Here is a 26,874-nt window from a genome sequence, read left to right on the forward strand (position 1 = left end):
ATCGAAGGGGTCGCAGTGGAGAGGGTTAAAAGCTTCAAGTTCCTTGCCGTGCACATCACCTAGGACCTGAAATTGTCCCACCACACTGACACCGTGGTGAAGAAGGCGCAACAGCACCTTCAACCTCAGGAGGCTGAAGAAATTTGGCATGGCCCTCACAATGTTGAACAGCCATCACTAGCCGGCCACTGCCCAGTACTCTGCCTGGCACCTTAGACACTGTCTCTAGCCAGCTACCGCCCGGTACTCTACCCTTCATTCCAGACTCTGACATTGCCGGTTCTGATTTATTTTTAATATTTTTACTTTTTGAATTGTGTGTGTATTGTTATTGTGTTGCTATATATCACTGCACCTGCGATAACACCTCCAAATCTGAGTACACCAATAAACTTTGATTAGATTTATTTGGTAGTCTAACCTCTATTCTCCTCTCCCCTGCTTCTTCCCTACAGATGTGTGGTGGTGCTGCTGAACCCCAAGAAGAACAAACAGCATCACATCCTCAACAGCTCCAGGTAAGGGTCCGTCCTCATACTGTATGACTGCTGCCTCCTGTTCAGTCAGTCACCCCCAGGCCGGCCAGGCACACTAGGGGAATGGATGGATCCAGACAGCTAGTCACTGTCACTTAGGCTTAAGGGTTCGTCCTCATACATAGCATACATACAAAAACAAAACTGCAACACTGAGGATTGTAACAGCCCTGCCATGATGCTAGTGTCTCTTGATTTGGTGCATATATGTGGCTTAGAGTCATCATGTAGATGACCTGTTATTAGGCCCTGTAAATACAGCCCATCTGGAGTCAATGCGAGGCAGGGAACTAACCTGGAGTGACTTGTCAAACACAACATGGCTTATGTAAAGATTGAAGACTGAGAGCACTGGACAGACAGAGTCAGCCACGGCCAAAGGAGCACCACGGCTTCAAAGCCTCTGCCAACCCCTTTCATGTGTGGGGAAGAGCAAAAGTAGATGTGGTCACGTCAGTGTGACTGAGTAGCTCCATCCATCCATTCTAACCATTCTAACCGTAATATACCCAGAAGGTTTTGTTTCATTATGCTCTCCTGGCTGGAGGCTAATATTTGAACTTTATACCCTCGTCACCCTACTTCTACAGCTCATCACTCTACAAACAAATTATTACAGCGCCATGATTAGATTACAGTATAGTAATAATGCCATGTGTGCATTTGCTTAGTACAGCATTTGATAAGATAAAAGCTGCTTGGCTAGGCCTCAAACGTTTTTAGGACAGTTTAGCTAAGGAAAAAATTGGCGTCACAAATCGCACCCTATTCCCCAGTGGTGGAAAAAGTACCCAATTGTCATACTTTAGTAAAAGTAAAGATACCTTTAATATAAAATGACTCAAGTAAAAGTGAAATTCACCCAGTAAAATACTACTTGAGTAAAAGTCTAAAAGTATTTGGTTTTAAATATACTTAGTATCAAAAGTATCAATAGTAAATGTAATTGCTGAAATATACTTAAGTATCAAAAGTATAAATCATTTCAAATTCCTTATATTAAGCAAACCAGACAGCACTATTTTCTTGTTTTTTACATTTACAGATAGCCAGGGGGACACTCCAACACACTCAGACATCATTTACAAACAAAGCAAGTGTGTTTAGTGAGTCCGCCAGATCAGAGGCAGTAGGGATGACCAGGGATGTTCTCTTGATAAGTGTGTGAATGGACCATTTTCCTGTCCTGCTAAGCATTCAAAATGTAACGAGTACTTTTGTGTGTCAGGGAAAATGGATGGAGTAAAAAGTACATCATTTTCTTTAGGAATGTAGTGAATTAAAAGTAAAAGTTGTCAGAAGTATTAATAGTAAAGTAAAGTACAGATACCCCCAAAAACTACTTAAGTAGTACTTTAAAGTATTTTTACTTAAGTACTTTACACCACTGCTAATCCCTATATAGTGCACTATTTCTTTAAAAAGAGTACTGCACTACATAGGGAATAGGGTGCCATTTGAGATGCAGACAATATCTCTGTGTACGAGTACTGGACTGGATAACTGCTTCTACAGTTGAAGAAACACCCTGAAATCGAACCTTTTAACCAGCGAATCGACTCCCAGTCACAGGCCATTGAGCCAACCACTACAGAACGTTAGAAGTGAAGGAGCCTGGCTCTGAGCTCTACTCTAGTGTATGATAGTAATAATCATCAGATTGATGTGTCGATTGTGGTGAGTATAAGTATGCCATTGTCATAGAGTACATCCCAAGAGGAAAACCCCCTTGAGACCAGGATGCATTCATACTTCTCTTCAACAGTAATAAAATGTTTCCTCTCCTCCCTCCTGTCTCTCTTCTTCACAGGAAAACCATCACCACTCTGTCATTTTCCCCTGATGGCAAGTATGTGGTCACAGGAGAGGTGAGTGTCTTCTCATTGTGTTTTTGCATGCTGTGATGATGTGATAAAATGGACTGCAACTGTCTCGAAAAGAGCTGACTGTTTCCCGCTCCACTGCCAGTGCGTGGCAAAGCTACCATACCAGTGTACAACCCCAGAGTTCATAAATGGAACTCTGTCTGTGCCACATCATCTACAAAGGAGTGCTTCTATAGCTGTGAATGCTACAAAACATACCCACAGATTGTTGTATGCTGCAGCTGTGTGTGTCTGTGTGTGCATGCGCTCGCGTTCCTTCGTGCGTGCTAGTCTAATCCTCTCCCATCTACTAGGAGCTTATTAGCCAGACAAGTGTGTGTGAAAGTGAATGTGTGTGTGCTGCTGCAGGGTTGCCATGGCAGCAGGAGGGGGCAGGGTGGCAGACGGACTCTGTTGGCTGTCTGAAGGAGAGAGAGAGGGAGGAAGGAGAGAAGGGGGGGAAGAGACAGACGGAGAGAGGGAGACTTCCAGGGATGTAGCAGAAGGTGTGCGTGCTGGTGCTCACCCTGCCTGTCTGTCCTCTGTGGTGTAGCTAGCTGACCATGCTGCAAGCTGCTGCGGCCCTATGTACGGACTCAAAGGGAGGTCCCCCTGTCCACACAGTCTGCTTCTGTTCTGTCTTTAAAAGAGCTAGACGTCATCAGCTGTCCTGATTGTGTTATTTTCTAAAGAAGTGCACCAAAAGCAAATTCCTTTTGTCCAACATCCCTAACCATGGGTTTACTCTACCTAGCTGCTACTGTAGTCTATGATATTTATTTCATAAAAAAATATATAATAATTGTCACATGCGCCAAATACAACAGTGAAATGCTTACTTACAACCCCTTAACCAACAATGCAGTTAAAAAAAAAAAAAAGTTTAAAGAAAGTATTTACAAAAATAAACTGAAGTCAAAAATATCTAAATATAAAATAATTAAAGAGCAACAATAAAATAACAGTTGCGAGGCTATATACAGGGTGTACCGGTACAGAGTCAATGTGTTAGTCAAGGTAATTGAGGTAATAAACTCAGTCAAAAAAGAAACGTCCTCTCACTGTCAACTGCGTTTATTTTCAGCAAACTTAACATGTGTAAATATTTGTATGAACAAAACAAGAATCAACAACTAAGACATAAACTGAACAAGTTCCACAGACATGTGACTAACAGAAATGGAATAATGTGTCCCTGAACAAAGGAGGGGTCAAAATCAAAAGTAACAGTCAGTATCTGGTGTGGCCACCAGCTGCATTAAGTACTGCAGTGCATCTCCTCCTCATGGACTGCACCAGATTTGCCAGTTCTTGCTGTGAGATGTTACCCCACTCTTCCACCAAGGCACCTGCAAGTTCCTGGAATTTTCTGGGGGGAATGGCCCTAGCGATCCAACAGGTCCCAGGCGTGCTCAATGGTATTGAGATCCGGGATCTTCACTGGCCATGGCAGAACACTGCCATTCTTGCAGGAAATCACGCACAGAACGACGATGCTGTGACACACCGCCCCAGACCATGACGGACCCTCCAACTCCAAATCGATCCCACTCCAGAGTACAGGCCTCGGTATAACGCTCATTCCTTCGACGATAAACGCGAATCCGACCATGACCCCTCGTGAGACAAAACCGCGACTCATCAGTGAAGAGCACTTTTTGCAAATCCTGTCTGGTCCAGCAACGGTGGGTTTGTGCCCATAGGCGATGTTGTTGCCGGTGATGTCTGATGAGGACCTGCCTTACAACAGGCCTACAAGCCCTCAGTCCAACCTCTACAGCCTATTGCGGACAGTCTGAGCACTGATGGAGGGATTGTGCATTCCTGGTGTAACTCGGGCAGTTGTTGTTGCCATCCTGTGCCTGTCCCGCAGGTGTGATGTTCGGATGTACCGATCCTGTGCAGGTCTTGTTACACGTGGTCTGCCACTGCGAGGACGATCAGCTGTTCATCCTATCTCCCTGTAGCGCTGTCTTAGGCGTCTCACAGTACGAACATTGCAATTTATTGCCCTTGACATCTGTAGTCCTCATGTAGTCCTCATGCCTCCTTGCAGCATGCCTAAGGCATGTTCACGCAGATGAGTAGGGACCCTGGGCATCTTTCTTTTGGTGTTTTTCAGTCAATAGAAAGGCCTCTTTAGTGTCCTAAGTTTCCATAACTGTGACCTGAATTGCCTACCGTCTGTAAGCGGTTAGTGTCTTAACGACCGCTCCACCGGTGCATGTTCATTAATTGTTTATGGTTCATTGAACAAGCATGGGAAACAGTGTTTAAACCCTTTACAATGAAGATCTGTGAAGTTATTTGGATTTTTACGAATTATCTTTGAAAGACATGGTCCTGAAAAAAGGATGTTTCTTTTTTTGCTGAGTTTATGTACATGTAGGTACAGTAGAGGTAAACTGACTATGAATACATAATAAACAGAGAGTAGCAGCAGCTATAATTGGGGGTGGGGGGGAAATGCAAATCGTCCAGATAGCCATTTGATTAGCTGTTCAGGAATCTTTTGGACCTAGACATGGCGCTCCGATACCGCTAGCCGTGCAGTAGCAGAGAGAACAGTCTATGACTAGGGTGGCCGGAGTCTTTGGCCATTTTTAGGGCCTTCCTCTGACACTGCCTGGTATAGAGGTCGTGGATGGTTCCAGTGATGTACTGGGCCGTACGCACTACCCTCTGTAGTGCCTTGCGGTTGGAGCCCTAACAGTTTCCATACCAGGCGGTGATGCAACCGGTTAGGATGCTCTTGATGGTGCAGCTGTAGAACTTTTTGAGGATCTGAGGACCCATGTCAAATCTTTTCAGTCTCCCGAGGGGGAATAGGTGTTGTCGTACCCTCTTCACGACTGTCTTGGTGTGTTTGGACCATGATAGTTAATTGGTGATGTGGACACCAAGGAACTTGAAGCTCTCAAACTGCTCCACTACAGCCCCGTCGATGAGAATAGGGGTGTGCTCGGTCCTCCTTTTCTTGTAGTTCACAATCAGCTCCTTTGTCTTGATAAACTGAGAGAGAGGTTGTTATCCTGGCACCACACTGCCAGGTCTCTGACCTCCTCCCTATAGGCTGTCTCATCGTTGTCGGTGATCAGGCCTACTACCACTGTTGTGTCGTCGGCAAACTTAATGATGGTGTTGGAGTTGTGCTTGGCCATGCAGTCATAGGTGAACAGGGAGTACAGGAGGGGACTGAGCACGCACCCCTGAGGGGCCCCCATGTTGAGGATCAGCTTGGTAGATGTGTTGTTACCTAACTTTACCACCTGGGGGCGGCCTGTCAGGAAGTCCAGGATCCAGTTGCAGAGGGAGGTGTTTAGTCCCAGGGTCCTTAGCTTAGTGATGAGCTTTGAGGGCACTATGGTGTTGAACACTGAGCTGTAGTCAATGAATAGCATTCTCACGTAGGTGTTCCTTTTGTCGAGGTGGGAATGGGGAGTGGGGAGTGCATTAGAGATTGCATCATCTGTGGATCTGTTGGGGTGGTATGCAAATTGGAGTGGGTCCAGGGTTTCTGGGATAATGGTGTTGATATGAGCCATGACCAGCCTTTCAATGCACTTCATGGCTACAGACGTGAGTGCTACGAGTTGATAGGCATTTAGGCAGGTTACATTGGTGTTCTTGGGCACAGGGACTATGGTGGTCCGATTGAAACATGTTGGTATTACAGACTCGGTCAGGGACAGGTTGAAAATGTCAGTGAAGACCCTTGCCAGTTGGTCAGCGCATGCTCGGAGTACACGTCCTGGTAATCCGTCTGGCCCTGCGGGCTTCTGAATGTTGCCCTGTTTAAAGGTACCAACAAACACTACAAATACCTGTATCTGAAATAAATATGCCTTTTCATGGTGCTAATACAATAACTATTTCCATACCTAGTATAAGAATGATGCAGGCAGAGCCTCTGCCTGCAGAGGGGAAGACAGTACTAGAGATGCATTAGAATGCATTTCCAGGCTTAAGCCTCCCTCGCCTGTCCTCTTTAAATTTCGTCCACTCGATCTTCTGTTCTATCCTTGAGTTGCATAAGACAAATCATTACCAGATTGGGACGCAGTTACAGGGTACATTGAAAAGCTTAGTGGAGACTAGAGACTTCTGTCCTCAGACATCATCCGCATGATCCAGGGATTCGGACTGAGGCTACATCACCTTGTGGATACAAACCTGTCAGGTCGTCATTATAAGAATTAGTTCTTAATCCATTTGCCTGGATAAATAAACGGGAAATAAATGAAGATAAGATGAACATGTGTGGGTGTGATACATGGCGTAGACTAGAGTGAAAAGAAGTAGAATATTTTTGTGCATGATTTATCATTCTTTCTTTCATTCATCCCTATTTCTTCCTTTCCTCCTCCCTCTTTCCCCTTCCAGAGTGGGCACATGCCTGCCGTGCGGGTGTGGGACGTTGCAGAGCGGACCCAGGTGGCCGAGCTACAGGAGCATAAGTATGGCATCTCCTGCGTGGCCTTCAGTCCTAACAGCAAGTACATCGTCAGCGTGGGATACCAGCACGACATGATCGTCAATGTCTGGGCCTGGAAGGTAGCGAGCTACTCCCTTATTAGATCTTCATTGGGTCTTATTAGGTTTTCAAATGTCTCCATTGGAATTAATACATTTTGGATGAGTAAAAATATACATTAGCTACTTAGGCCCATTACTCCTTTGGAAGAATAGGCCATCGACGACGACTCTCCAAATACATTAATATACATATAGCCAGATGGTGCGGTCTTTAAACTGCTGTTCAATGTTTTATACTGAACACCTTTCCTCTCTTCTTTGAGGAAAATAAAGTATTTATCTAATCTCGATCTACAGTCCTTGTTCTGTGCTATTTTTTTCTCCATCTCAGAAAAACATTGTGGTGGCAGCCAACAAAGTCTCCAGTAAAGTGACGGCTGTGTCCTTCTCAGACGACAGCTCCTACTTTGTCACGGCAGGGAACAGGCACGTCAAGTTCTGGTACCTGGATCACACCAAATCCTCCAAGGTATTTACAGTCAGTCACACCAACAACAGCATGACTTAATCCATAACGGATCAATAACAACTTAATGAATGAGTTAATGAACGAATTAGATAATAATGAACTAACTTAAGAAGAAATTAGATTCTACCTGCCACCCTAATTAGATGTGATTTTGTTGGAGTTTAACAAACACTTTATGTGGAATTGTTGGAGGTCACAAGGACCAGTTTTGGAAACTCTTCTCTTCAGTAAACTATTAGGATAATGACAGACGTCAGATGTCAAATAGCCATGTTGATGCCCAATCGAAATGTCCTTCTCTACCGTTCAAAAGTTTGGGGTCACTTAGAAATGTCCTTGTTTTCCATGAAAACATACATGAAATTAGTTGCAAAATGAATAGGAAATATAGTCAAGACGTTGACAAGGTTATAAATAATGATTTTTAACTGAAATAATAATTGTGTCCTTCAAACTTTGCTTTCGTCAAAGAATCCTCCATTTTCTGCAATTGCAGACCTTTGGCATTCTAGTTGTCAATTTGTTGAGGTAATCTGAAGAGATTTCACCCCATGCTTCCTGAAGCACCTCCCACAAGTTGGATTGGCTTGATTGGCACTTATTTCGTACCATACGTTCCAGCTGCTCCCACAACAGCTCAATAGGGTTAAGATCCGGTGACTGTGCTGGCCACTCCATTATAGACAGAATACCAGCTGAATGCTTCTTCCATAAATAGTTATTGCATAGTTTGGAGCTGTGCTTTGGGTCATTGTCCTGTTGTAGGAGGAAATTGGCTCCAATTAAGCGCCGTCCACAGGGTATGGCATGGCGTTGCAAAATGGAGTGATAGCCTTCCTTCTTCAAGATCCCCTTTACCCTGTACAAATCCCCCACTTTACCACCACCAAAGCACCCCCGGACCATCACATTGCCTCCACCATGCTTGACAGATGGCATCAAGCACTCCTCCAGCATCTTTTCATTTTTTCTGCATCTCACGAATGTTCTTCTTTGTGATCTGAATACCTCAAACTTAGATTTGTCCGTCCATAACACTTTGTCTGTCCATAACACTTTTTTCCAATCTTCCTCTGTTCAGTGTCTGTGTTTTTTTGCCCATCTTAATCTTTTATTTTTATTGGCCAGTCTGAGATAAGGCTTTTTCTTTGCAACTCTGCCTAGAAGGCCAGCATCCCAGAGTCGCCTCTTCACTGTTGATGGGTTTAGGTTAATATACCAAACTGATGGACTAGGTCTGTCAGACCCCATAGCAAGGGCTCTCAAATAATTCCTCCCTCCCTCTCTCCCTCCCTGTGTCTGCTAGGTGAACGCCACAGTTCCTCTGCTGGGTCGCTCAGGGCTCCTGGGGGAGTTGAGGAACAACTTCTTCTCTGACGTGGCATGTGGGAAGGGTCGTAAAGCCGGCAGCACCTTCTGCATCACTTCCTCAGGCCTGCTCTGCGAGTTCAATGACAAACGCCTGCTGGACAAATGGGTGGAGCTAAGGGTGAGTTACTTTAAACTCTGGGTCACGTTCAGTAAAGGCACAACGTAACAAAACATTTTGCAACCAAAAACGGAAATGAGGAGTCATTCATAGAATCAAGAATTGGTCTCCTTGACTCAAAAGTATTTGGCTGCCAGGTTGCTCACCTTTCCAGTTCATTGGACAAATTTAGGCAATAGGCTACTTTCCGGTTCCACTGGAACTTAAGCTGCCTGGCTGTGTCCACAGGCGGAGAGTAAACACTATGAATCGTTTAGTCTAAAACCGTGTGAATGAATGGCGTATCACTACAGAACCGATTATGTGTAAACGTTGGCAGAGAAAGAGCTGGTGACTTATCACAGCTTCTGCTGCATAACCAGCTTAGAAAATAACCCCTTTTCGATCTACTTGTTTCAAACTTTCAAGCCACTTGACTGGCTACTATATCCTAATTCTAGATGTAATATGTAGCCACCGACTGTGTCATACAATAGACTGCTTTCAGCCCCTTCTTAAAAGTCAATAATAGACAGACGACTCGTGTAGGGGGTGTGGTCCTGTAGGAGTGTTAATTTGCCCCTCCGTGCTGCTGTCTAATATTAGTCTTGTTCTGCTTTTGCTTCTTCTCTTACACTGTCCAGAAAAATGACATCATCACAGTAAGTCTGTCTCTTATCTGTGCTGCAGCAGTTGTCACTTCCATGTCACATCAGCTGAAAGTTGTGCCCCGCCCTCCCCCGATACCTCCCGAGCATCCCATTGGAGGCTTTCTCAGAGCACTGCGTTCTATCATGCCCACCTGTCCTCCCTATTGGCTGTGTGTGTGTTTGACTTGACCCTAGTGGTCGTCGTCATTCTCAGTGTCCCCTCTGCTCACACATCAGATGTTGGCCATCCATTGTCCTCACTCAAAGTTTCCATCACCTTGTGTCCACATGATTATACATACACTCCAGAACAAAGTATAGAGGGTTTATAATGGCGTTTGGTGTGGAAACAATATGACATATGAACTTATCCACAGAAATAGATAGAACACACATTATATCTCTATGAACTCATTGATTTTCCCCCCAGGCCTAAGATAAGTATACCTGTTTACTCACATTTAAAACCTGGGGTAAAGTTGACTTCAGCTTTAACATACATTTTCCCCCAGGTTTTCATGTGAGAAAAGGTATGTCATCGTTAGCATCACTCTTGGATATCGGCTAGCCTTTATTCACATTAAAACCTGAGGTAGAGTTGATTTCAGCATCACCGGTCACCTCATTTTGGTGTTGGTGTGAGAACAAAACAATGTTTTCACCCCAGGCCTTCGATAGATAGTTCTCACATCATTGCTAGTGCTAACCTCTTGGTTTCCTGGTTTCATATCCTGAGGGCCTGAGAAGGTCATGATGACTTGTGGGATTATACTCTGTTTCGGTTTTAGCTATGTACTGTACATAGAAAAATGAATTATCAGGTCAAACAGTCAGCTTGTACAGTATTTTCATCTGGTCGTCAGAATTCATGCAGTACTTTGATGGAGGGGCCTTAGTATGCGTCCCCAAATGGCACCCTATTCTTTACAGTGGGAAGAAAAAGTATATGAACCCTTTAGAATTACCTGGATTTCTGCATAAATTGGTCATAAACAATTTGTTTTACCGTGGACTGACTTTTAGAGATACCTTCAAATCAAATGTTATTTGTCACATACACATGGTTAGCAGATGTTAATGCGAGTGTAGCGAAATGCTTGTGCTTCTAGTTCCGACAATGCAGTAATAACCAACAAGTAATCTAACCTAACAATTCCACAACTACTACCTTATACACACAAGTGTAAAGGGATAAAGAATATGTACATAAAGATATATGAATGAGTGATGGTACAGAACGGCATAGGCAAGATGCAGTAGATGGTATAGAGTACAGTATATACATATGATATGAGTAATGTAAACATTATATTAAGTGGCATTGTTTAAAGTGGCTAGTGATACATTTTTACATAATTTCCATCAATTCCCATTATTAAAGTGGCTGGAGTTGAGTCAGTATGTTGGCAGCGGCCGCTAAATGTTAGTGGTGGCTGTTTAACAGTCTGATGGCCTTGAGATAGAAGCTGTTTTTCAGTCTCTCGGTCCCTGCTTTGATGCACCTGTACTGACCTCGCCTTCTGGATGATAGCGGGGTGAACAGGCAGTGGCTCGGGTGGTTGTTGTCCTTGATGATCTTTATGGCCTTCCTGTGACATCGGGTGGTGTAGGTGTCCTGGAGGGCAGGTAGTTTGCCCCCGGTGATGCGTTGTGCAGACCTCACTACCGTCTGGAGAGCCTTACGGTTGTGGGCGGAGCAGTTGCCGTACCAGGCGGTGATACAGCCCGACAGGATGCTCTCGATTGTGCATCTGTAGAAGTTTGTGAGTGCTTTTGGTGACAAGCCGAATTCCTTCAGCCTCCTGAGGTTGAAGAGGCGCTGCTGCGCCTTCTTCACAACGCTGTCTGTGTGGGTGGACCAATTCAGTTTGTCCGTGATGTGTACACCGAGGAACTTAAAACTTTCCACCTTCTCCACTACTGTCCCGTCGATGTGGATAGGGGGGTGCTCCCTCTGCTGTTTCCTGAAGTCCACAATCATCTCCTTTGTTTTGTTGACGTTGAGTGTGAGGTTATTTTCCTGACACCACACTCCGAGGGCCCTCACCTCCTCCATGTAGGCCGTCTCGTCGTTGTTGGTAATCAAGCCTACCACTGTAGTGTCGTCCGCAAACTTGATGATTGAGTTGGAGGCGTGCATGGCCACGCAGTCGTGGGTGAACAGGGAGTACAGGAGAGGGCTCAGAACGCACCCTTGTGGGGCCCCAGTGTTGAGGATCAGCGGGGTGGAGATGTTGTTACCTACCCTCACCACCTGGGGGCGGCCCGTCAGGAAGTCCAGGACCCAGTTGCACAGGGAGGGGTCGAGACCCAGGGTCTCGAGCTTGATGACGAGTTTGGAGGGTACTATGGTGTTAAATGCTGAGCTGTAGTCGATGAACAGAATTCTCACATAGGTATTCTTCTTCTCCAGATGGGTTAGGGCAGTGTGCAGTGTGGTTGCGATTGCGTCGTCTGTGGACCTATTGAGTCGGTAAGGAAATTGGAGTGGGTCTAGGGTGTCAGGTAGGGTGGAGGTGATATGGTCCTTGACTAGTCTCTCAAAGCACTTCATGATGACGGAAGTGAGTGCTACAGGGCGGTAGTCTTTTAGCTCAGTTACCTTAGCTTTCTTGGGAACAGGAACAATGGTGGCCCTCTTGAAGCATGTGGGAACAGCAGACTGGGATAAGGATTGATTGAATATGTTCTTAAACACACCAGCCAGCTGGTCTGCACATGCTCTGAGGACACGGCTGGGAATGCCGTCTGGGCCTGCAGCCTTGCGAGGGTTAACACGTTTAAATGTTTTACTCACCTCGGCTGCAGTGAAGGAGAGCCCGCAGGTTTTGGTAGCGGGCCGTGTCAGTGGCACTGTATTGTCCTCAAAGTGAGCAAAAAAGTTATTTAGTCTGTCCGGGAGCAAGACATCCTGGTCCGCGACGGGGCTGGTTTTCTTTTTGTAATCCGTGATTGACTGTAGACCCTGCCACATACCTCTTGTGTCTGAGCTGTTGAATTGCGACTCTACTTTGTCTCTATACTGGCACTTAGCTAGTTTGATTGCCTTGTGGAGGGAATAGCTACACTGTTTGTATTCGGTCATGTTTCCGGTCACCTTGCCCTGGTTAAAAGCAGTGGTTCGCGCTTTCAGTTTCACGCGAATGCTGCCATCAATCCACGGTTTCTGGTTTGGGAATGTTTTAATCGTTGCTGTGGGTACGACATCGTCAATGCACTTTCTAATGAACTCGCTCACCGAATCAGCGTATTCGTCAATGTTGTTGTTGGACGCAATGCGGAACATATCCCAATCCACGTGATCGAAGCAGTCTTGAAGCGTGGAATTAGATTGGTCGGACCAGCGTTGAACAGACCTGAGCGCGTGAGCTTGCTGTTTTAGTTTCTGTTTGTAGGCTGGAAGCAACAAAATGGAGTCGTGGTCAGCTTTTCCGAAAGGAGGGCGGGGGAGGGCCTTTTATGTGTCGCGGAAGTTAGTATAACAATGATCCAAGGTTTTACCAGCCCTGGTAGCACAATCGATATGCTGATAGAATTTAGGGAGTTTTGTTTTCAGATTAGCCTTGTTAAAATCCCCGGCTATGATGAATGCAGCCTCAGGGTGTGTGGTTTCCAGTTTACATAGAGTCAGATAAAGTTCGTTCAGGGCCATCGATGTGTCTGCTTGGGGGGAATATATACGGCTGTGATTATAATCGAAGAGAATTCCCTTGGTAGATAATGCGGTCGACATTTGATTGTGAGGAATTCTAAATCAGGTGAACAGAATGACTTGAGTTCCTGTATGTTGTTATGATCACACCACGTCTCGTTAATCATAAGGCATACACCTTTGAAACCCTTTCCAGCTTTATGCAAGGCAGCAATTCTTAATCTTAGGTCTTCTGAGATCTCTTTTGTTCGAGGCATGGTTCACATCAGGCAACGCGTCTTGTGAATAGCAAAGTCAAATTTTGTGAGTGTTTTTTTTATGGGGCAGTGCAGCTCTAACCAACATCTCTAATCTCGTCTCATTGATTCGACTCCAGGTTAGTTGTCTCCTGATTCCAATTAGCTTTTGGAGAAGTCATTAGCCTAGGGGTTCGCATACTTTTTCCAACCTACACTGTGAATGTTTAAATGATTCAACATAGACAAACTAATAACACACAAATTATTGCATTTTTCTTAAGCACACTGTGTTTGTCTATTGTTGTGACTTAGATGAAGATCAGATCAAATTTTATGTCAAATTTATGCAGAAATCCAGGTAATTCCAAAGGGTTCACATACTTTTTCTTGGCACTGTATATAGTGCACTACTTTTGACCAGAGATTAAAGGAACCTGGTCAAAAATAGAAGACTATAAAGGGAATAGGGTGCCATTTTGGATGCAGACTTTGAGGTCTCAACAACCTTTGCCTGAACTTGTACCACATTATTGGACCCACTCTACCAGAGAGCGATCCCTACCTGATTGGCAATGCTTGGCCTGGCACCTTCGTGCTAACAGGGCTGAAGTTGGTCAGAGCTACGGTGGGGTGGGTGGGTGGCAAGGGAGAGAAGAATGGAAATGAAAGCGGGGGAGAGAAAAGGGAATGAGAGAAAAGAGAGCGAGGGAGTGAAGAGGACTGGACAATGCTTGCACTGTCTGATTCAGAGCTCATCAACCTCTGCGACACCATCACATTCCATCCTGGCACCTCCACTCGCGCTGCTCATCAAGAAAACGCCTATTGTTTCTCTCAACTCAATTGATTAGTTGACATTCTTAACATTCTCATTGCGAAGCTACTGGTGGGGATTTTTAAAGACTTCAAAACATGAGGTGCTTTAGCCTGTAACAAGTGACCACAACCACAACATCAAACTGGGACATTTGGCTTTCATCCCCTCCCATGAACTGCATATCTGACATGTTGTAGAAGGCAGGAGACTGGACTGTCCCCATACGCTCCTCTTCCCCAGAGGCCACTTGATGCTGTCACTTTCATATATTTTGGTTTCTCCCCTGCTAAGATGGTTGCTTCACTGTCATGCTTTGATTGTAGGGAAAGCACAGCATGCTTTGGCAACCCAAGCCCAATGGGGGAATGTGTAAAAGATTTAGTAAATGACTGTTGTTGGACTTGGAGCTAAATATGTGTCCAGTCTGGGCACCATGGCTGGCTGAATCGCTGTTATACATTATTCTAAGCATCATAGTGGTGATTTGGAAAATGATATTGTGTATTGTTGTTTAGAAGCTGTAGGCCTACATCTCATTAGTAGGCCTACATCTCATTATGCTGCACGCAAGCATTTGTGGTTTCTGGATACCTTGCATCTTTCAGCTTTACCACAGGGAAATATATTGGATATCATCCTGTTCCTGGCATCCTGCTTCTGCGGTTAACTTTGCACAATATTGCTTTTCTAGTGAAGCAACTTCTTCTGCCTAAATTAAATTACTTGAGAGATGTTTTCATATTGTTTGCCCAGGGGCCTAGAGACAGTAAAGCCGGTAATATTGGCAAGTGAAATGAGCCGATATCAGCAATCAGTATTTACACAGAATAACAAGTCTGTGGTGCTGACTTCTAGTCCCTAGACGTGGGTTCTCTGATGCTTCACTGACAATGGTCTTCAATAGGTAGACAGACAGCACTTTAGTTCTTTCTGCTGTCTGTGCAAGTTTATTTCCCTGAAGACCTATAAGCCTATGTTGTGCAGCAGACCGTCAGTGTTTCCCCTAGAGTATTTAAGGTGGTGCTTGAAAGGCCCTTATAAATCAACATCCAGAGCCTCTTTAAAATCCGACTCCGTAATTCAACACAACAAATGTTTTTTGAATTGAAACTCTTTTATGCAGAGGGGAAAACAGCCAGACGTGGTGGCCAGTCCCGTATACTCTGTACAATAGTAGGGGAAGCAATGTTGTGTATATGTTTGTACAGTATGTCCTCTCTAACCCACCTTCCTCTCCTCTGCTCCCCAGACAACTCAGGCCACGTCTCTGTCTGTTACGGAGGAGCTGATCTTCTGTGGCTGTGCAGACGGCACCGTGAGGGTCTTCAGCCCTGTCAACCTGCACTTCATCTGTACCCTGCCACGCCCGCACTGCCTGGGCACAGACATCGCCACCGTGGTGGAGGCTAGGTGAGTGTCAGTCAGAGCCAGAGAGGTAGTGTCTAGGAAAAAGGTCTCAGACTGAAACGTTGATATTATAAACAACGTAAAGAGGTTTTCGTGTCTGCAAGGGTATATTTTAAGAAAAATGAACACTATTAAAAAAAACAAAAAAAAACAATTTAAATGTCAATAAAATGACTTTTACATGATGCCCTGATCGTGAATAAAGTGTCCAGTGGCTAAATAGTTTCTGTGTGACTGTGGGAAGTGGGAGCAGTCCAGTTGGTTAGCAGAGCGGTGTGGGTTGTGTGGTATCTGCTTCTCATACAGCATCACACTCTACATACCAATGCAAATACCAAACAAACCAACCACACAAAATACCCTTGAATGATTTCCTTTTTGTTATTACTTTTCATGCAGGATGCACGTGGGCCCAGCTGGAGTTAAATACCAGATTGTGTTCCTATCCTGTGTCCCCCTCAAGTTCTTTTGAAATATATATTTTGTCGTTGATGCCTTCAGAAAGACAAACAGAGATTCCTCTGTGAGTTAGTTCTCTTCTCCTCATAAATATGGACTGAGTGCTGAGATGTTGACTCTGTAATTCTGCTGGTTAATTTCCCTGTTCGACTGACTCACTGACGATAGGCCCCAGATGTTCCAACAGATTAGCTGACTAATCATGTCTGTACGGTAGCATGTTTGTGTGGGACGTGAAAAAGCCCACCAGTGGAAGGAAAGGAAAGGGAAAGGGGGATACGTAGATACGTAGTCAGTTGTCCAACTGAATGTATTCAACTGAAATGTATCCGCCTTTTAACCCAACCCCTCTGAATCAGAGCGGTGCGGGGAGCTGCCTTTAATCGACATCCACGTCTTCGGCGCCCGGAGAACATGGGGTTAACTGCCTTGCTCAGGGGCAGAATGACAGATTTTTACCTAGTCAGCTCGGGGATTCGATCCAGCAACCTTCTGGCGCAACGCTCTAACCACTAGGCTACCTACCACCCCTGATTAACTGCATGGCCGTGTCCCAAATGACACCTTATTCCCTATTTAGTGCACTACTTTTGAACAGGGCCCATAGATGGCTGTGTAGTTATGCTCATGCAAAGCTACTATTAAGTGAAGCCTGCCATCAAGGCCAGCTCGCTACTGTTTATAGAATTTTCTGTGGGACACACTGTAAAGTGGCCAGACCTCTCCCAGTATGCACATCATGTTCTGGTCAAAAGCACAGCTGATAAACTGCCTAAAAACACAACCATTAAATTACCATTAAAGTTGGGGTTTTCCATAACCCTTGTATTGGGTGACTTTTTGAGTATCTTGTACTTTAACGGTAAATTATCTCTGGGTTCTGGAAAAGTGCTTTAGAAATTCAATGTCTACTTTTTTTTTTATTACAGTGTAACAGTGCTATTACATATCAACTCTCCCCTCCCTCCCTCTCTCCCGCCAGCCACCTCTTCAGCCACAAGATGGACGCCCGGTACCCTGACACGGTGGCTGTCTCATATGACCCTGCGAGCCGCTGGCTGTCCTGTGTCTACAACGACCACAGCCTGTACGTGTGGGACGTACGAGACCTCCGCAAAGTGGGCAAGGTCTATTCCGCCCTCTACCACTCGGCTTCCGTGTGGAGCGTCGAGGTAAGGCCAGGGAGGGGAGGCCTGGAGGAATATGTTGCGTTACAAAGCCTTCGTCGCGGCATTCTGAAACCTTGCTGAGTGTATGTGTATCGTATCACTCCTTACTCCTTGTATACAGAGGGTTATTTTACATGTAGAAAGGAAACAAGATACCATTGCACACTGTTGAATGATGCTCTCGTTTATGTTGTTGGGTGCAGCAGAGGATTCAACGGCGTGCGGGTATCTTTTTCTGTAGTGCCATTTTTCAACCCTGCAGCTGGAATGTGCGTACACTAGTTTAGAACTGTTTCCGTGTCCTCTGTACATTTTTTTTTTAGGCGTATCCAAAATGTATCTGTATGAATGTTTACATCATCTCTTCTAGACGTCACGTCTACTAATGTTCCATGTTCTGTGTACCTGGGCAGGTGTACCCGGACAGGGTAAGTGATGGTGAGCAGCCCTGTCTGCCTCCAGGCTCCTTCCTCAGCTGCTCCTCAGACAACACCATCCGGCTCTGGAACACTGACGGTCACAGCACCACCCTCAGCCGCAACGTCATCAGCAACGTACGTCTGTCTCTCAACACACCCTGTAACTCCTGCTAGCTCACCATCTCCCCCTCCTCTAACCGTAACCCCGCCCTCCTCAGCTGCCTGCAACGTGTGTCTCACACACTCCCGTCGAGCTAAATAACTCCTGATCTCAACACGAATGGCTGCTGATTTGAGTTATGGTAGATAGGTTCCTCTCCTCCTTGAGTAGAACAACTATGAATCTAGAGTTATGCCTTGAGAGGGGGACACTGACTCCGCAGCACACACAACCACCTGACAGAGATCGATTGATGGTGAATCTACAGTGTATGGCTTTCTCAGCTAATAACCCGTCCGTCCACTTCTCTCTCTCTCTGTCTCTCCAGGACCTCCAGAAGATCATCTACATGGACAACAACACGGCCGGCCTGCTGGACACAGAGTGCCTCAACTCGGGGAACGGAGAGAAGGCCGACCCCCAGACCTCAGAGACCAGGACGGGCATCAGGACCATGTGTGTGAGCCCCGACGGGCAGCACCTGGCGTCGGGCGACCGCACCGGCACCTTGAGGTACTGTTGGAGAAAAATAGTGTTTGTTCGCACACCTGCAGTTCCAAGTCTATGGAAGAAACTATAGTAGAACGAGAAACTCTAGTACATTGGTAGTCATGATTACTCTACAAACAATTGATTGGATCTTGTTTAATTAAGCAATCAATGTTTGGGTTAGTAGACCTTCATCCAGGGAAAACCCTGAGGTACAGTACCTCTCCCATGCCTTCCTAGAGGGAGCCTTGTTTTTAATCTCCACCCTTCAGGCATCAGCATCTCTGTCCTAATTCAATTCACTTAATTAGACTCCTGGGAGGGTGTGTGTTCTCAGAGCTGTGTTTTTTAAATTAATTTATTTAACCTTTATTTAACTAGGCAAGTCAGTTACAAACAAATTCTTATTTACAATGACGTCCTACCCCAGCCAAACCCTAACCCGGTTGATGCTGGGTCAATTGTGCACTGCCCTGTCTGACTCCCAATCACCGTGTTTGTTAAATTGGGGTTAGAGGAGGTTGGAGTCCATTCAGCAGCAGCCCTGCCCCTGACTGCATCTTTCCACATACAGTTGACGTCGGAAGTTTACATAGACCTTAGCCAAATACATTTAAACTCAGTTTTTCACAATTTCTGACATTTAATCCAAGTAAAAATTCCCTGTCTTATGTCAGTTAGGATCACCACTTTATTTTAAGAATGTGAAATGTCTAAATAATAGTAGAGAGAATTATTTCTTTCAGCTTTTATTTCTCTCATCACATTCCCAGTGGGTCAGAAGTTTACATACACTCAGTTAGTATTTGGTAGCATTGCCTTTAAATTGTTTAACTTGGGTCAAACGTTTCGGGTAGCGTTCCACAATCTTCGCACAATAAGTTGGGTGAATTTTGGCCCATTCCTCCTGACAGAGCTGGTGTAACTGAGCCAGGGTTGTAGGCCTCCTTGCTCACACACGCTTTTTCAGTTCTGCCAACAAATTGTCTATGGGATTGAGGTCAGGGCTTTGTGATGGCCACTCCAATACCTTGTCTTTGTTGTCCTTTGGAAGTATGCTTGGTGTCATTGTCCATTTGGAAGACCCACTTGCGACCAAGCTTTAACTTCCTGACTGATGTCTTGAGATGTTGCTTCAATATATCCACATAATTTTCCTGCCTCATGATGTCATCTATTTTGTGAGGTGCACCAGTCCCTCCTGCAGCAAAGCACCCCCACAACATGATGCTGCCACCCCCGTGCTTCACGGTTGGAATGGTGTTCTTCGGCTTGCAAGCCTCCCCCTTTTTCCTACAAACATAACGATGGTCATTATGGCCAAACAGTTCTATTTTTGTTTCATCAGACCAGAGGACATTTCTCCAAAAAGTACAATATTTGTCCCCATGTGCAGTTGCAAACCGTAGTCTGGCTTTTTTATGGCGTTTTTGGAGCAGTGACTTCTTTCTTGCTGAGCATTCTTTCAGGTTATGTCGATATAGGACTCGTTTTACTGTGGATATAGATACTTTTGTACCTGTTTCCTCCAGCATCTTCACAAGGTCCTTTGCTGTTGTTCTGGGATTGATTTGCACTTTTCTCACCAAAGTACGTTCATCTCCAGGAGACAGAACGCGTCTCCTTCCTGAGCGGTATGACAGCTGCGTGGTCCCATGGTGTTTATACTTGCGTACTATTGTTTGTACAGATGAACGTGGTACCTTCAGGCGTTTGGAAATTGCTCCTAGGATGAACCAGACAAATTTTTTTCTGAGGTCTTGGCTGATTTCTTTTGACTTTCCCATGATGTCAAGCAAAGAGGCACTGAGTTTGAAGGTAGGCCTTGAAATACATCCACCGGGTACACCTCCAATTGACTAAAATCATGTCAATTAGCCTATCAAAAGCTTCTAAAGCCATGACATCATTTTCTGGAATTTTCCAAGCTGTTTAAAGGCACAGTAAACTTCTGTCCCACTGGAATTGTGATACAGTGAATTATAAGTGAAATAATCTGTCTGTAAACAATTGTTGGAAAAATTACTTGTGTCATGCACAAAGTAGATGTCCTAACCGACTTGCCAAAACTATAGTTCGTTAACAAGAAATGTGTGGGGTGGTTGAAAAGTAAGTTTTAATGACTCCAACCTGAGTGTATGTAAACTTCCGACTTCAACTGTAACTGGATGGATGGATGCACCATGGCTAGATCACGAATGACCCGGTGAACACCAAGGCTACTTGTTGTAAATTAGAATATCACACAAAAGTAAATGATGGCGGTCTACTCTGCATTCTACTGCGGCCCTGTGGTGTCAGTGTAGAGAGACTCAGCTGTGCTGTAAACCATATGTGGTCCTCCCAAAAAAGTAGTGTTTGTTGTGTTAAGGACTAATAAAGTACTATTCTATTCTAATTGCTGTTGCAGGATCCATGAGCTGGTGAGCATGGAGGAGATTCTGAACGTTCAGGCCCACGACTCTGAGATCCTTTGTCTGGAATACTCCAAGCCTGAGACGGGTAAGTCAGACAGTGGCTTCCCCTCTCCTGGGAGGAAATTAAAGAGACACCATGGTTAATGATACTACTGGAGTTATAAACCACCTTCAGCTGCTTGCCAGATGCTCCACCAACCTCCCGTTGACTTGTGAAACAAACCACTTCAGAGCTCCGGCAAGTTAGAAGAAGGCTGGGTTGTGAATGGACGTTCCCAATGAACACAGTCAAATCAAAGCTCTAAATAGGCATTTGTGCCTCTCAAAGCACTCTAGAAGTGAGTTTTTTTAGTAATTTTCAATGTAAAAAATGTTTAGGGGGTGGATCAACTTTAATATTGCAGATAGATTGTGGGTTCTATCAATGTAATTGTCTGCATCATTTCCAATCCCCCATATATTTATATATATATATTTTTTTTTCCTTTATTATTTTTTCCTAACCCTACCACCCCTCCCCTAATTGGAGTTAACTAATGGACAACAACACTTAGGCTTCTACTTCCAGCTTTTACATACTATATACAGTGGGGAGAACAAGTATTTGATACACTGCCGATTTTGCAGGTTTTCCTACTTACAAAGCATGTAGAGGTCTGTAATTGTTATCATAGGTACACTTCAACTGTGAGAGATGGAATCTAAAACAAAAATCCAGAAAATCACATTGTATGATCTTTTTAAAAATGTTTTATTTAAAGTAATTTTATCCCATTTTCTCCCCAATTTTCGTGGTATCCAATCTCTAGTAATTACTATCTTGTCTCATCGCCACAACTCCCGTACGGGCTCGGGAGAGACGAAGGTCGAAAGCCATGCGTCCTCCGAAGCACAACCCAACCAAGCCGCACTGCTTCTTAACACAGCGCGCCTCCAACCCGGAAGCCAGCCACACCAATGTGTCGGAGGAAACACCGTGTACCTGGCCCCCTTGGTTAGCGCGCACTGCGCCCGGCCCGCCACAGGAGTCGCTGGAGCGCGATGAGACAAGGATATCCCTACCGACCAAACCCTCCCTAACCCGGACGACGCTATGCCAATTGTGCGTCGCCCCATGGACCTCCCGGTCGCGGCCGGCTGCGACAGAGCCTGGGCGCGAACCCAGAGACTCTGGTGGCGCAGCTAGCACTGCGATGCAGTGCCCTAGACCACTGCGCCACCCGGGAGGCCCCACATTGTATGATTTTTAAGTAATTAATTTGCATTTTATTGCATGACATAAGTATTTGATACATCAGAAAAGCAGAACTTAATATTTGGTACAGAAACCTTTGTTTGCAATTACAGGGATCATACGTTTCCTGTAGTTCTTGACCAGGTTTGCACACACTGCAGCAGGGATTTTGGCCCACTCCTCCATACATACCTTCTCCAGATTCTTCAGGTTTCGGGGCTGTCGCTGGGCAATACGGACTTTCAGCTCCCTCCAAAGATTTTCTATTGGGTTCAGGTCTGGAGACTGGCTAGGCCACTCCAGGACCTTGAGATGCTTCTTACGGAGCCACTACTTAGTTGCCCTGGCTGTGTGTTTCGGGTCGTTGTCATGCTGGAAGACCCAGCCACGACCCATCTTCAATGCTCTTACTGAGGGAAGGAGGTTGTTGGCCAAGATCTCGCTATACATGGTCCTCCTCTGGATCATCCAGATGGTCATTGGCAAACTTCAGACGGGCCTGGACATGCGCTGGCTTGAGCAGGGGGACCTTGCGTGCGCTGCAGGATTTTAATCCATGACGGCGTAGTGTGTTACTAAGGGTTTTCTTTGAGACTGTGGTCCCAGCTCTCTTCAGGTCATTGACCAGGTCCTGCCGTGTAGTTCTGGGCTGATCCCTCACCTTCCTCATGATCATTGATGCCCCACGAGGTGAGATCTTGCATGGAGCCCCAGACCGAGGGTGATTGACCGTCATCTTGAACTTCTTCCATTTTCTAATAATTGCGCCAACAGTTGTTGCCTTCTCACCAAGCTGCTTGCCTATTGTCCTGTAGCCCATCCCAGCCTTGTGCAGGTCTACAATTTTATCCCTGATGTCCTTACACAGCTCTCTGGTCTTGGCCATTGTGGAGAGGTTGGAGTCTGTTTGATTGAGTGTGTGGACAGGTGTCTTTTATACAGGTAACGAGTTCAAACAGGTGCAGTTAATACAGGTAATGAGTGGAGAACAGGAGGGCTTCTTAAAGAAAAACTAACAGGTCTGTGAGAGCCGGAATTCTTACTGGTTGGTAGGTGATCAAATACTTATGTCATGCAATAAAATGCAAATAAATTACAGACCTCTACATGCTTTGTAAGTAGGAAAACTTGCAAAATCGGCAGTGTATCAAATACTTGTTCTCCCCACTGTACATTTTACGGACAAAGTATAGTTTTACATTAGTTATCTTCCTTTTTTGGCCCACCCTTCAGCTCCCCTCAACCCCTCCCATCTATTTCTGAACACTATCTAGTTTTGATTTGCAAAAAATTCTAATAACCTGTTTTCACTTTGTCATTATGGGGTATTGTGTGTCGGTTGATGAGGATTTTTAAAAATGTAATCCATTTTAGAATAAGGCTGTCACGTAACAAAATGTGGAAAAGGGAAGGGGTCTGAGTACTTTCTGAATGCACTGTAGTGCACTACTTTTGACGAGGGCCCATAACGTTATCGTAGTGCACTATATAGGAAATAGGGTGCCATTTGGGACGCATCTAGTGGCTCACCTGTTAATAGGAGTATTAATGATATTAATATTCTCTCAGTAGATCATTCCTCTCTAGGTCATTCGTTGGTGGTTGCCACCACATACACAGAGGGGAAGTAGAAGGCCTAAGAATAAACCCAATACACTGACACGCCCTCTGGCTGCCGCACTGCAATGTACATTAACACCTCCAGGATGCTAATATTCAGAGCTGTTACTTACCATTGTCCTGCAGAACTGCTGTGTTCAGGTAGCCTGCCTGCCTACTATCATAGAAATGTAATTAAGGAACAAAGCCTCCCGCAGACCACGGCAATTTGACTAGACCACCCATGGGTACAATCGATATGCTCAATACATTTTAAGTCTATCGCTTGCCCTTGCTATTGTATCTTGCTGGAAACAAGGTTAACACAGTCACAAAGCTGCCAGATCCAGGATCGTTGTGCAATCTCAGCAAGGAGAGGATAAGCTAAATAGATAGTGCTTTTCATTTACTCAGATGAATCAGGTTGGAAATTCAATCAAGTCCCTCAGTAGAGTGCTTTAAATCCATTTTTGATTGGCAATTCACATGGATATTGAGTCCAGTCAGCTCATTGGTATTAGGCTAATATAATCACATTTGTTGACCATGTGCAGTCACTCCACATAAGCACGGTAAGATGTTGCAGTGAATATCCTTGCATATGCAAATAGCTGTAGAGTCATCTATAAATAAATGGATAAAATATTTAGAAAGCAATTTAATCTAGTTTTCCAGTATGATTTTGATGAGAAATATTGGACTCGACCTAGCTGAGGATATTTCATATCCCTGTATGCAGGCGATCCCTACATGCTTGGCATACCGTAGTACTGGTCTCATTTCTCAGTGAGCCTCTAAGGAAAAAGAGAGTTTGCACTGCTGTGTCCTCTCATTAATAGATTACCGTTAACAGGGATAAAAGTAATACAGATGTAGGATCTTCATTCGATCACCCTGTTGCAGGAGAACTTTCCTGCATTGCAGAACATGTAAAACTTGTAATGTATTTGAAGTTTAAAAAGGCTTCTGAAGTTTTCAATTTCCACTTTGAAATTTCAGACTTGATTTTCCCTTATGAAAAATCTATCAACCCCTACAAATATTTCAATTAATTATAATCCACTTAATCTAAATTTCCTGTTGCTACAGGATTATTTTCCTGCTGTAGCAAACTGGCTCAAATTAAGATCCTACATCTGTAGCAACTAGCACGCTTTAAGGGGTTACAGTGAGTCCACACGTGGCATTGCTATGTCAGGGAGCAGTCTGTGGAGCACATGTTCACCAGAGTACCACTGTACTCAACAGGATGCATTATGGCTGTTAAAAACATGAAAGACCACTCACTGTAATGAAACAGGTTTACCACCACTAAGATGGAGAACAGGTGTTGGCTGTTGGAAAGTTGCTGATGTCCTGTTGTGTGTGTTTATGTTATTTCTGGCAGGTCTGAAGCTACTAGCCACAGCTAGTCGAGACCGTCTGATCCATGTGCTGGACGCAGAGCAGGAGTACAGCCTGCTGCAGACGCTGGACGAACACTCCTCCTCCATCACCGCCGTCCGATTCGCTGGTGAGACTCGCAGACGACCTTTGACCCTTTACAACATCCCGCCAACCGCCCCCCTTTACCTCAAACTCTCAAGTCTCCCTCCCTTAACTGTTATATTAGTTAATGTAACATAGACTTTTGGCATCCAAAGGTGTCATGGAAGTGCCAAGTGTGAAGCTAGCTTGCTGTTTGAAGTTAACATGGTTGTTATTGCAATAATAACAGTGCTTCTTCTCTTTCAGCCAATGACGGCAAGGTGAGGATGATCAGCTGTGGCGCTGACAAGAGCATCTACTTCCGCACAGCGCAGAAGGTAAAGGCCGCTATACACACACACACACGCAATGACGCTGCTCCAGAACAGCTGTTGCTGCGGCTTAACTAAGTTTGGAGGACTGATGCTTTTGTAGCACGTCTTGGCAATATTTCATGATCTTTTCTCAGCATATTTCGGCAATGGACCACATTCTTAATCTTGGCTCGGCCAACCCCTACTGTATATTGAGATATTTCATTTGAAAGTCCTTGTTGCTTACAGCTAATTAATTAAACTCCAAGTGGCCTATTTAATCATGACACTTTTCCTCAAAGGCTTTCTGTGTCATCCTATCTGTTATATACCCAAAGTCCCCTGCCAACTTGCTGCAAATAAATGCTCTACCCCTCCCGTGTTCCTCGCCCATTGCTTATGAGGGGCACAGTGACATTTTCACAAGACTGCTCTACAAAAATAGTCAAATTCCTGACCTGATCAGCATGCTTCAGTAGCTTGAAAAACCAGAAAACAGCGGCAAAAGTACTGTTTGTCCATTTTGAGACGCCGTAGCCAGTATACACATCCTCAGAATAGTCCGAATTAATCTAAGATAACTCAAGAAATCTGTCATTCATTATGACATTTTTGCCGAATAGATATTTGTTGCGCAATTTTAAATTTAACTTAAGATGTTTGGTGCAGTATTTTTCAATGAAAAAGTTGTCTCTCGTTGAATGACAACAAAGACTATTGAAAAATACCTACTGTTGACCAATCACTGACGAAGGGGCGTAGACTTCGGCTCCGAACTTCGGCTTGCCTCCAGAATTTTTTGTGTGTGCCTGAACAGCAGAAAAAACCCTCACCGAAGTCCAACACGAACAAAAACGTCACAAAATGTTGTCATAATATACAGAGTTTGCACTGCGATGCATACAGTGGTTGCTCTACTAAAAGTTTTGCGATTATGCTGCGGGACTTAAAGGTAATTTGTGGTTTAGTACGGTACCCTGCGTCACCACTTCATTGCTCCAGACCAGCGCAAGGGGGAGTTAGAGCACTGATTATGCTTTTGGGTCCCAAGGCACTACTGTGTCTCTAACTGACAATGAATGGGTGACATAAACCTACGTAAAAACTGATAATTGTGCACGACTTCGGTATTACTTACTAAAACTGTTGTTACACTTTTATTCTTTTATTTTGTTAGGATTATTATTTTGCTCTTATTGTAGTAGTGTAGACCACTCCCGACCGGTCGCATTGTACAGCGCCTGAGTGGTGCAATGGTATAAGACACTGCATAGTATGCAAGCTGTGTTGCTACAGATGCTGGTTCAATACCTGTGCTGTCCTCTACTGGGAGACCCATGAGATGACTGTAGGTTTTTGGTTTCTCTCCCTCTTAAAAACAGAAAAAAAACATTCTAAATAACAAACTGGCTTTATTTACAAATTAGTAACAATGTCTCACCCCATGTTCAAGAATGGTATTTTTGTCGCTCATTTTACGTTATTTGAAAACGAAATCATCTCCAAAA

General features: G+C 44.7%; 1 protein-coding gene across 3 annotated transcripts in view; it reads left to right on the forward strand.

The window, feature by feature from the left end:
• The window catches only part of LOC139553291 (mitogen-activated protein kinase-binding protein 1-like), a 79,541-nt gene that overhangs the window by 31,509 nt on the left and 21,158 nt on the right, over nucleotides 1-26,874 (forward strand). For 2 of the 3 annotated variants that reach the window (XM_071365467.1, XM_071365468.1), the window contains exons 3-15: nucleotides 456-518; nucleotides 2,347-2,404; nucleotides 6,785-6,955; nucleotides 7,269-7,406; nucleotides 8,713-8,895; nucleotides 9,519-9,536; nucleotides 15,482-15,642; nucleotides 17,081-17,270; nucleotides 17,681-17,821; nucleotides 18,175-18,359; nucleotides 20,746-20,837; nucleotides 24,973-25,098; nucleotides 25,320-25,390. In XM_071365467.1, coding sequence (XP_071221568.1) covers nucleotides 456-518; nucleotides 2,347-2,404; nucleotides 6,785-6,955; nucleotides 7,269-7,406; nucleotides 8,713-8,895; nucleotides 9,519-9,536; nucleotides 15,482-15,642; nucleotides 17,081-17,270; nucleotides 17,681-17,821; nucleotides 18,175-18,359; nucleotides 20,746-20,837; nucleotides 24,973-25,098; nucleotides 25,320-25,390 — 1,597 coding nt within the window. The remainder of the gene's footprint in view (nucleotides 1-455; nucleotides 519-2,346; nucleotides 2,405-6,784; nucleotides 6,956-7,268; nucleotides 7,407-8,712; nucleotides 8,896-9,518; nucleotides 9,537-15,481; nucleotides 15,643-17,080; nucleotides 17,271-17,680; nucleotides 17,822-18,174; nucleotides 18,360-20,745; nucleotides 20,838-24,972; nucleotides 25,099-25,319; nucleotides 25,391-26,874) is intronic. The other variant, XM_071365469.1, reaches the window with a different exon arrangement.

The sequence above is a fragment of the Salvelinus alpinus genome, chromosome 25 (assembly GCF_045679555.1).
Source record: "Salvelinus alpinus chromosome 25, SLU_Salpinus.1, whole genome shotgun sequence".
NCBI classification, from domain to species: Eukaryota; Metazoa; Chordata; class Actinopteri; order Salmoniformes; family Salmonidae; genus Salvelinus; species Salvelinus alpinus.